This window comes from Vipera ursinii (genome assembly GCF_947247035.1).
Source record: "Vipera ursinii genome assembly, chromosome: 2".
In the NCBI taxonomy this organism is placed as follows: domain Eukaryota; kingdom Metazoa; phylum Chordata; class Lepidosauria; order Squamata; family Viperidae; genus Vipera; species Vipera ursinii.
In genome coordinates, this window is record NC_139513.1 from 67058491 (window position 1) to 67070377 (window position 11887).

The 11887-nt window shown below is 41.7% G+C and overlaps 1 protein-coding gene across 2 annotated transcripts in view; it reads left to right on the forward strand.

Moving 5' to 3' along the window:
* The window catches only part of GLYCTK (glycerate kinase), a 30761-nt gene extending 19318 nt beyond the window's left edge, over positions 1-11443 (forward strand). For both annotated transcript variants that reach the window (XM_083353412.1, XM_083353413.1), the window contains exons 5-6: positions 5747-5922; positions 9350-11443. In XM_083353412.1, coding sequence (XP_083209538.1) covers positions 5747-5922; positions 9350-10255 — 1082 coding nt within the window. In that variant the 3' untranslated portion in view covers positions 10256-11443. The remainder of the gene's footprint in view (positions 1-5746; positions 5923-9349) is intronic.
* Positions 11444-11887: the final 444 nt, after the last annotated feature.

Genomic DNA, 11887 nt, shown 5'->3' on the forward strand with positions numbered 1-11887 from the left:
GAAGCTCACCTTCTTCTCACCTGAGCTGCCCGGATACCTTACCCTGCATAGCCGCTCCCCCCCACGGCATTTTTTTCCAGCTCCGACGCATCACTTCCTTAATTCAATAAAAGATTTTTTTAGCTTATACTAAGCGTCCCAAATAATATTTTAAAATGTTTGGATGTTAGTAATACGTTGCATATATAAAATGAGTGATATGGACTTGATCCATATTACCTAGTTATGGTTTGATACTCATAAATGTATTATTTTGATATTACAAACTTTAATATAATTTAAATACATAAATGTACTTTTGAATTGTAGACCAACACCATCCCATAAATTGGCTCTAATCTCTGTATGAAGATTATTCTTTAATGGTGGAAAGATGGTGTGATCCCAGATTTATAATTTGGAGATTACTGATATGTCTTTCCTTTCTGTTTATAAACTGGATCTCTCTTAATGTAATGGAAAGACTGATCAATATTAGGCTGTGTGGTCAAGGTGTAAAGATGGGTTTAAATATTGCTTTGATATATACCGTGATATATTTTGTTTCCTTTTTTTTCTCTGAATGTTTGTTTTTTATTTCACCCATTTTTGTCTCTTTTTTTGCATATTAAAGCAATAAGAATATTAAAACATGCATGGAGTATTGGGTATCTCAACCTACAGCTTGTGTCACTGTAGGACACAAAAGTCTAGGATCCTGTGGGGGCCCAGGCGTCATTTCTGGAAGCATTGCTATTTACCCGGGTTGTAAGATAACTGTCATGCAAAGCTCATTCATGGTATGGACACGGTTGGATCAGGGATGAAGCTGAGACAAAAGAAGTCTGGAGCAGGGGTCAGCCTGCTTGTGTTTCACTCACAATGCCTTTCCGCTTAAATTGGCACAATTCTGCAAGCTTGGGTAGCATGCTCTTTATTCAGTGGCAGTATCGGCTATGTGGGAACTTTTAGGCAGATCTTTTAAAAATGCATTCACGCTTTCTCCTCACTCATCCTCCACCACTGGCCACAATCAACCTTTTTCAGGTTTTGCATTTTAGATGTGTAAAATTTATATTCTATAAATGTAAGAACATAGGCTGCATTGCAGAAGGAATTCCAGATCTGGGGAGGCAGAAATTAATCAGTATGAATACTGATTTTATTTTTATATGTACATGCACATTATGTTCCTGCCCTTTAATGCATATGCATCACTAGGGGCAACTTAAAACACTTGAAATAAATGCAAGATTTAAATGTTGGCAGCGCTCCAAAAATGTACAAAGACATCTAATAGAAATAGCCGTGTGTTCTAAAACTGAACCGGATATTGAATGCCTTCCTAAAATAGAAAGACTTTACCTATTTACAAAACATTATCCAATAGAGTGGCAGTCTAGACTCCTAAGAAGGGGGTTCCATGGTTTGAGGGTTACCATTGAGAAGGTAAACCCCCTAGGCATTTTGGACCCTAAGTATTTAATGCTTTCAAAATTACTCCCAGCACTTTGAATTGTGCCTCAAAACAAAGAGGTAACTGTTGGCCGTTCTTACAGGACTGGGGTATAGCAATGCCTGCAGTCATCTAACCCATTTACCTGACCTATTGAGAATAGATTAGAATGAGAATGAGAATGAATAGAATAGAATAGAATAGAATAGAGCTGGAAGGGACCTTGGAGGTCTTCTAGTCCAGCCCCCCCGCTCAAGCAGGAGAACCTATACCATCTCAGACAAGTAACTGTCCAGTCTCTTCTTAAAACCTTCCAATAATGGAGTGCCCGCAATTTCTGAAGGCAGGTTGTTCCACTGGTTAATTGTCCTCACTGTTAGGAACTTTCTCTTTAATTCCAGGTTGCTTCTCTCTTTGATCAGTTTCCAACCATTGTTTCTTGTCCTGCCCTCTCGTGCTTTGGAGAATAATTTGACCCCCTCTTCTTTGTGGCAGCCTCTCACTGCGATACTGTTATCATGTTGCACCTGTTTCTTCTTTTCTTTAGACTAGCCAAACCCAAGTCCCGTAGCTATTCTTCGTATGTTTTAGTCTCCAGGCCTTTAATCATCTTAGTTGCTCTTCTCTGAACCTTTTCCAAGATCTCAACAGCTTTTTTGTAATATGGCGACCAAAATTGGTTGCAGTATTCCAGGTGTGGTCTCACTGGGGCTTTATAAAGTGGTACTAATTCTTCATGTGATTTTTATTCTATGCCTCCGTTTCTACAATCCAGGATTGTATTAGCTTTTTTGGCGGCTGCTGCACATTGCTGGCTCATAGTCAAGTGATCGTCCACTAGGACTCCAAGGTCCCTCTCACGCTTACTGTTTTTGAGCCAGGTCTCACCTAATCTGTACTTATACCTTTGGTTTTTCCAGTCTAAATGTAATACTTTGCTCTTTTCCACATTAAAATTCATTTTGTTGGATAGGGCCCATTGTTCAAGTTTGTCAAGATCTTTTTGGATCCTGAGCTTGTCTTCTGGAGTGTTGGCTATTCCTGCCAGTTTAGTGTCATCTGCAAATTTGATGAGTTCCCCTTCTATTTCCTCATCTATTCTAAGTCATTGATGAAGATATTGAAGACGGAGCCTTATAGTACCCCATTAGAACCCAATTTAGAACTAATACCATCCTTAACAGTAGATAAAAAAGAAGTGGAGCTACATACCACTGAGAGGTCCAGCAGACATCTCCTTGTCTTGATTTCACTGTGGATTATTTACCAAGGCAACTAAAAAAATTTTCAGCCTCATTCCCAGTTCTTAAGCTCAGCTGAAATGAGTCTAAACAAGCTGTTTCATTCAGCAATTCCTGAATCTCAGGTGCCGTATGATTAACCACCTTGTCCAAGAATAGCAAATTGGAAATTATCTAACAGGATGGATTGTTGTAAAGGACTTAAAGATTTTTTTTTTAATTAGAGGTTTCCTACTAGCCCTCCCCCCCTCCCCCAAGGCTGGATGTTCAGTGAAGCATTGGCCATCAAGTTAACTGGATCTTCCTTGGTTGCCTTAGATAGAAAAGACAACGGACAAGGGTATCTGTAGTTTATCTTAATCTATTAAAGAAGTTGTTAACATCCCCTCCTGTATGAATGGAAACCCATCTGTAACATCAGAACACAAGCAGACATAGCAGGATCTGATTCTGACACATGAATTGTTCTTGAATCTTGGGTGGAGAAGATAGTGTCCCCATCCCCTACCGTTTGAGTAAAGATTTGCTGGCAATGATATTTCTGAACTTAATGAGTTAGATATAAACAGTCTACCACCCCAGGAAGAGTGATCAGTATGATACTGCTCTTTGAGGGAAAGTCTATTCATACTTATGCAGTCAATTCTTCTTTGAAAAGAGGTCCTTATTATATGCCACTACTTGTTGTCCTTAGAGGGGTAACATTAACCCTTTCTGGTTAATGTTGCCATGAGCAAATTTCTATCAGTTGATTAAAAAGTCCCTATATAATTGTTTTTCAGGGATGTATTTTGCAAGATTATTGTGTCTCAAACTTCAGCCCATTTTGTATTTCATGGCAACTTTTTAACTAACATTGACATAGAGTTGACCTTGAGGCCTTTCAGTACTTTGTTGATCTTTCCATGGACATTCTATTAGTTTGTGCATCCATTGCTCAGGGGGTCTGTCTGGTGCTTGAGATATTTCTCTTTAATGGATTGTCTCCCTATAATCCATCTATCCCTGACACCTGGCTGAAGTGTCCAGTTGCAGTTCATTTCACTTCTCTATTTTGCTTAAACTGGCACTATGTTTAGAGCTCTTTTTATGCAGAAATAGTGAACACTGTAAAAGGGGGTTCTCATCTGTACATGTGAGTTCACCCTGTTAGTCTGTGGCTTTCTTTAGATAAGTAAACCCGAATGGATTTTAGGATGAAACTTTCAATTCACTAGATTATCAGGAGTCTAATTCTGAGAGCAGTGCGCTCTGGAAATAATTCTTAAGAAGTGTGTTGGATTTTATGCGAGCTCAATACTTCTCAGCTACATTCACCCGTCTTTATATGAAAAAAATGCCACTGTTTGAAGAGACAGGTTAGCTTAAATCTGTGGATTCCTTAAACTATAATCATCTTTTTTTTCAGGCTTACACAAAAAAGGGAGGAGATTTAGTGAATAGCAGAAATGGGCTGCAATCATGTGAGTTCAGAGGCACTTCTGAATCTTGTAGATTTGGGGAGGGGAGGTGTTGTGTAGTGAGTTCTTTGGAGGCAGTAAGCGAGACGAGAAGTTGCAAACAGAAACATTGCTTAATTAAGGCAAACAGGAACAACACTGAAACAGGCTTCTACGCAGCTACTTATACGGTTGGCCACTAGGCAGCGGCCAATAGATTTAAAGCAGGGGTGTCAAACTCAATTTCATTGACTGCATCAGCATTGCAGTTGCCCTTGGCGGGCCGGGTGGGTGTGGCCAGTGTGGGTGTGGCCTACTGGGTGGGCATGGTCAGCTCTACAACATTCGCATCAAGGGTGCCAATGGGGGCCTGGGCAGGAGTGGGACAGATCTGAGGGTCTCTGGCAGAAGAAGATGGGACCAGGGCAAGTGCTAAGGCATGGTCCACTGGAGGAGCCTCACTGTTCCTCTCAGGCCTTGGGGGGCGGGTTGGACGGTGGTGTGGAGGTCAAATGCCCAGCCCAGCCATCAAGAACCCACGGCACTAAGACCAGCTCCACTTTCCCAAGGTGGCACCCAGCTGCACTTACCTCCTCCTCAAGGCTGCTGCTGCTGTGCTTGCTCTCCTTAGCCAGGTTGCTCATGATGGGTACGAGGGCAAAGTCAAGAGGGAGGCCCACTGCCTCTCCATGTGAGGAGACCTGGCTTTGTATCCAAAGCTTCCTTAGCAATAGGATCGGAGACCCTCCAGAATAGGCCAGGAGGAGGGGGCAAGGGGATGGTGAAAGGGCAGGAGGGCAGGACTAAGGCAGGACTTCCCTTAGACCCACCCTCTCCTTCCTTCCTTCCTTCCTTCCTTCCTTCCTTCCTTCCTTCCTTCCCGCCCCTTGCCTACCCCTGTTCCAAGGAGTGGCTATCCTAGCTTTTTTTCTCATCCAGCTTTGGGCTATGCTGCCTCTTGGCTTGCTCCCCTCCTTGGGATATTCTCTCTTCTTTCTGAGAATCTGCCCATCACTGTAGTCCATCTCCCCCTTCATAAACCCAATCCATCACACTCAATGATATGTAGTTAGCTTTCCTTTGCCTATACTTATGCCACCAAATCATCATTTCCAGATTTTCTATCTTGCACTTGCAAAGATGAATCTTGTAAGATATTAACCCAGCCTACCTGCAGTTTTCTTGGCAAGGTATTTTAGAAGTGGTTTGCCCTTTATTCCTTTCTAGGACTGAGAATGACTGGCCCAAGGTCACCCGAATGTCTTTATGCCTAAAGCAGGATTAGAACTCGCAGTCTCTGGTTTCTAGTCTGATGTCTTAACCACTGCACCAAATTGGCTCTCTACTTTTAATGTACACGGAAGGAAAGCGACCTTGCCCTTTTAGAAGAAGTTTATATGTGACTCTCTGTTTTATTCACTTGATGGAAAATACTCCAGTTGTCATTCTGTAAAATAATCATCTGAAAAGCAGGAGGGGGAAAATTGCTTCCATTGCAAAGGATGGAAAAAGGCAAAGAGGCAAATGCTGCCTTGATGGGGCTCTCTTTGGAGTCCGCTGTCTTCTGATAGGGGCTAACCTTGGCAAGAAAGGAGCCTTGTTGTCTAAAAGCATATTTTTCTGCCTTTTAGGAGGTGGGTCTGCCCTTTTACCTGCACCTATCCCTCCTGTCACCCTCGAAGACAAGGCTACCATCACCAGGTTACTCGCTTCAAAAGGAGCCACCATTCAAGAGCTGAACACCATTCGAAAGGCTCTCTCTTTGTCAAAAGGTGGGGGGTTGGCCCAGGTGGCTCATCCTGCCCAGGTAAGTCTATTAAATGCTGTCTTGGCCCAATAACTCTTGGTTTTCAAAGGAATGGCAGTTGTCGTTCTCTAGGCTCAGTGTGGTTGAGAGAGGGATAAATTTTGGTGCCAAAGGTCAGGATAGTTTCCATCCTCATCAATATCAGGGACATTATATCAGTCAGCTCTGATGTTTAAATATTTTGAGCAATCGGAAGCGTTGTGGTTCTCTGGGGTCCACAGTGTCATCACAGGCTTGAAGAAATGTGATGGTATAAATCTTGAGTTAAGTCTTGGTGGTCAGTGGCCATGGTCTGTGGCCACAAAAGGTATTTAAAGGGGGCCCATGATGAAGAAAAAGTTGAGAACCACTGCTCTAATGAGTGTAGGGAAATAGTTGTGATTGGTTCTTAATGCATTTTTAGTGTTCTTGAAGAAATCTTTTAGCTCTAGATTGAACGAAGGAATGTGCATACAGAATAATGCAGTAAATATAAATGCAATTATATAAATATTATATAAATATATTACATAAATATAATACCCGCAGAGTAAATTATGCAACAACAGTGATTTGTTTATAAAAATTATTGCAGCACAGGCTAATTTTGTACAAATCTGGTAGATATTAGTTTTAATGCACCAACTTTCATCTAAAGCCTCTCCAGAAGTCCTTGCATAATTTTATTTCCTTTGTATGATCATAAGGGCTCAGAGGTTTTTTCCCCAAAAATTACAAAAATTCTAGTCTTTGAGGCAAATAGAATATTTGAGCAGGGGACCTAAAGTTCTGTGCTAAAAATGCCAAAGCTTTCCATCAAAAATTCTGATTTTTCAGCCGTAATGAATAATGTGAATTAAGTAAAAACAATGCCCTATTGCTTAATTTTTTCTTTTTACACAGTTAGTAAATCATTTGGGTTGAGGGATTTAACTTTTAAAACACTTTTCTGTTTTTCATACATTGCATGTACATTTCAGAAATGTTTAACGAATGTTTGAAGATACAATGGTGTTGAAAAAAAGCTTGGTCCTCACACTTATGACCAGTGCTGTCACTTACAACTGTTACACCACCACCACCATGGTCATGTGATTGCAATGTGATTGCAGTCACATGGTCACATGATCATGATTTGTAACTTTTTTCGCCAGTTTCCAGCAAAAAACTGCCCTTTAGGAAGAATGGATTCACACTTAACAACTGCAGCCTTCACTTAGCAATTGTGGAATTGCTTAATGACTACAGTGATTCACTTAACGTGGTAAAAATAATCATAAAATTGAATCCAACAACTGCAACAACCTATGACAAAAAAAATCTGGTCCCAATTGGGATCGTATGTCAAGGACTACCTGTGTAAACTATGAAATATGACCTATTTTTCATAAAAGCGAAGGACAATAAGTCAGAGCAGTAGGAAAGAAATTGAAGAATGATTCATACTTTATATGTCAAACACAGCTCTGTCTATTAGTAATACACTGAGGTGTTTTTATTTTTTTTACAGCAGGAATCATGCAGTATATGAAGACATAGATTAGCTACATCGTTCATTCCCAGTTTTTCAGCAGGCAGGAAATGTGAAGGTGTCCTAGGACTCTTGGCTGAGCTTCATTTCACACATGTAGGATTTCTCCAAATCCCTTTTAGTGCAGATTCAAATGTATGCATTATTTAGGCCATGGTTCCAAAGTAGTGCAATTAACCAACTAAAGCCTCTTACAACATTAATGTAATTATTTTATTTTAGCCTATCAATCTTATGATTAAATTGACTTAGGTTTATAACTGAGCTTCTAAAATGTCTGCAGTTGGAATCCATATTTTCTAGGCAGAGTTTTTTTTAGTGGTTTTTTTTTGGGTGCCTTCAAGTCAGTTTTTATCAGGTTAAACCCAAGAATAATGAAGAGCAATTCAGTCAGAGTTCAGTTCTTTATTTTCCTGTACACAATAGAACAGTGGCTCCCAGCCTTTTGGGCACCAGGGACTGATTCCTTGGAGAGAGGTTTTTCCATGGCCCAGAGGAGGCGTGGTTTTGTGTGCTGCCTGCATCCCGTAGATGGGGCTTGTTTGCGCAGACCAGTTTCTGGCATGCCAGAAATCAGAGGTTGGGGACCCCTGCAATACACAAAACCTTCCCAGACTAAACCCTTATTGCTGACACCCTAATGGATATGCCTTGAGATGTGCTAGGTAAAGGTAAAGGTTCCCCTGCACATACATGCTAGTTGTTTCCAACTCTAGGGGCCGGTGCTCATCTCCGTTTCAAAGCCGAAGAGCCAGCGCTTGTCCAAGGACGTCTCTGTGGTCATGTGGCCGGCATGACTAGACGCCAAAGGCGTCTTCCCACCGTAGTGGTCCCTATTTTTCTACTTGCATTTTTACGTGCTTTCGAACTGCTAGGTTGGCAGAAGCTGGGACGAGTAACAGGCGCTCACTCTGTTATGCGGCACTCAGGATTCGACCCGCCAAACTGCCGACCTTCTGATCGACAAGCTCAGCGTCCCAACCCACTGAGCCACCGCGTCCCTCTTGAAATGTGCTAGGAATCTCTTCCTCTGTCTCCTATACTGCTCTGGGCTGTGCTACCTTTTGTGCCCCCCCCTTTCGGTAATGTGCTCTCTTTTTCTGGGAAACTGCCACTCACTGTAGTCCATCACAATCTCTCCCCCTCTGTGGGCACCATCTCTCACCGTTTTTAATTCCTGGCAACTGCCTGAACAAGTCCCTGAAGTTTTCTTGGCAAGGTTTTTAGGAAGTGGTTTGTCATTGCCTCCTTTCCTGGGCTGAGAGAAAGTGACTGGCCCAAGATCACCCGGCTGGCTTCCTGCTTAAGGAGGGATTAGAACTCACCACTCCTGATTTCTAGCATGATGCCTTAACTCCTCCATCAAATTGGCTCTCACGTTAATATTAGAGAACATAAAATATTCCATGTAGTATTTGACTTTTGGATTCATCTGATCTTCAGACCCAAAAGAGAGTAACTGTGAAGGTGAACTTGTGCTCAATAGCCGTTGTAATTCAAAGATTCAATTCTACCCAAAGCTAAGATTGCTATACATTTTCGATGGCCAGAATAAGAAATTGCAAAGCAAAAAATCTACTTTTTATGGTGGCTTATAGCAGGCAGCTTAGTCATTGCTAAACAATGGATTTGTTTGGGTAATATTTCAAAGGATATAGATGGAAAGATGGGAGCTGGTCTTTGAAAAGCATCTGATAAAAATCCATTCTGTTACAGTCAAAAGTAGAGAAATGTTGTTTTATAAGGAATGGTGAAATGTCATTCGTTATACAAGTCACTCCTGAAAACAACTTATTTCAAATATTATCGGCATATTTAAATTCAAATATATATTTTCAAAAAAATCAGGGTATAGGCATAGCTAAAAATAAGACCAAATTCCAATACAACATGAACAATATTTGTTTATTTTTTCAGGTTTTGAGCCTCATTCTTTCTGATGTCATTGGCGATCCATTGGACATTATAGCAAGTGGCCCGACTGTTGCCAGTTCTCACAGCATGCAGGACTGTTTTCAGATACTGGCCAAATATGAGGTATTGAATACCTTGCCAAAGTCTGTGTTGACAGTCCTCTCTAGCTCTGTCACAAAGCATAGCACCCAGCAAGATTATTCCCATGTCTACAATGTTGTGATTGGGTCCAACAGGCTAGCTTTGGAGGGAGCCAAATACCAGGCAGAACAGTTGGGTTACCTGACTATCCTTTTGAGTGATGCTGTGTGTGGGGAGGTCAGCACTGTTGCCCATTTCTACAGCCTATTGATTCAGTTTGTGTGCTTGAGCATTATAAAAGATGCTGAAAATAGACCTTTAAGAGACTCTGTGAAAGAAATGCTCACGAGCATTGCAGGACAGCTGGAGATTCCAGTCTTGAGCCTGATAGACCCTCTAACAACAATGAAAGAAACCCATGTGGAAAACCCCATTTGTCTTCTGGCAGGCGGAGAAACCACCGTGCAGGTTCAAGGAAGTGGGAAGGGTGGAAGGAACCAGGAACTGGCTCTGCGAGTGGCCTTGGAACTGCACAGAGCTAAATCCACTATGGAGGGAAGCTGTCTTAACAAATACGAAGTCCTGTTTTTGAGTGGTGGAACTGATGGACAAGATGGGCCAACAGAGGCCGCTGGGGCCTTCGGCAGCCAGGATCTGGTGGAGGAGGCCAAGCAGGAAGGCTTTGACGTGGGAAGCATGTTGAGCAATAATGACTCGTACACATTTTTCACCAAGTTCCAAAATGGACATCACCTTTTGAAGACAGGCCTGACAGGCACAAATGTCATGGATATTCACGTTGTTTTAATCAGAACCCGAAAAACTTAGTGATCCGTAGGCAACCCGGATGAAATGTCTCTGTCCACGCTGTTAATAACAAGGAGCTAATGGACAGTTGCTGATAAGACAAGTGAGGGTCACTTTGTTGTTTCAATTAGATCCCAGAAACAGCTACTTGAAACTATCACAATTAAATTTTTATAACAAATTTCTTCAGTACTGTGACGAATTCCTCTGGTCAGTTTGAGCGGGCTAGGCTGAAAAAGAGGAGCTAACAAAACTCTATTTCTTTTGAGGATGCCACGAAGAGGGCACCTTAATTTTGTAATCTTCTGTCTAAGGTTGACCCATAATATTTTGAAATTGTACCCATCTCAGGTGTTAAACAAGAGTTTGTCTCACATGGAGCTTGCTTCCATCACCCCCACCCTAGCTTTCATGCATGCGGTGATATTTTCTTTTAGGCATCTGGAAGTACGCGGTGCGTGTCTGTAGGTAGTGGGGAGGGTTTGTGTAGCTGTTCACCCATGCAACTGGGATGGGCTAAGGTACTTGGTCATTAGGTGCTTGCTCCCTTGGGATTCACTAGCATGGTTACGGTTGAAAAGCCCAACAAAGTAAACGCACCAGAGACATTACATCTCTAATGTCTAATCTCCTTCGTTAGGCAATGCGTACCAGCACGATAGAAGGAATACCAGCTCTGGCAAAAAAGTTAATTGAAAGAGTAAAAGTTTCCCTGCCGTCTCGGACAATTCAGGTCACATTGTCCAATTAAGTCTTCAAACGTTTGTTATGAGAAGAAAATGTCTATTCGCCAAAACATCTCTTCGATGACCTCGGCTTTCACACTGGTAACAACCACCTGTGCACTCCAAACCTTCCCCCCGCCCCCCGACTAGGCAAGCTAGAAGCAGCACAGCAATTCTAAAGCTAGGGGTCTTTATAGCTTGACATTCACATGGGACAGTTTCCTGCCTTTCAGACTTGATGTACACAGAGACACAGTAGTAAGAGGTATGACGTTGGGAGGAATGGTTTCATATGGATGCAATACTGGGCTAACCTTGTAACTCTTTTCCCTCTGGATTTGCTGTAGTTTCTGAAGCTAATGCAGTGTAGCTTAACTTTTTGTGTATCGTTGCAAAATAAAGCATTTTCTTCAAGAATTGTTTATTACACTCTGCCACGGGACGACGGAGCATCGAGCCTAAATTCATACAGTATATGAGACAATTTCCCTGCCAGACCTGAAAACTAATAAGAAAAAGCTTCAAATCAGTGATTCCAGGTTTGCATTAGCTCTATACTTCTGGTTTCCCAACATGAAAAATCAGCTTGTCATTGTATGTTAACTCGTCCTAGTGGAAACTGAGAGCTCCAAATTTCCTTTGTTCAGCTGTAGACTCCACATTGAACGAGGTTGGAACTGAGAATCTAATTTCCATCAAATTCAGGCAGGATATGCATTTTTTAACACCTGCTCCATTTCAGCATTGCTACCTGTTATTGGAAGAAGAGTTTGAAAAATGGGCTAGATGTGCCGAAACTAATGTAACCTTGACCTTGCTCACCTTTTGTAATGGCTTTTTCTTGCTGATTGATAATTTCATGGGGGAATGCATTGTGCAGAATGGAAGCTGCAAGCATTTTATGTACCAGTTTACCATTGACTGGAAA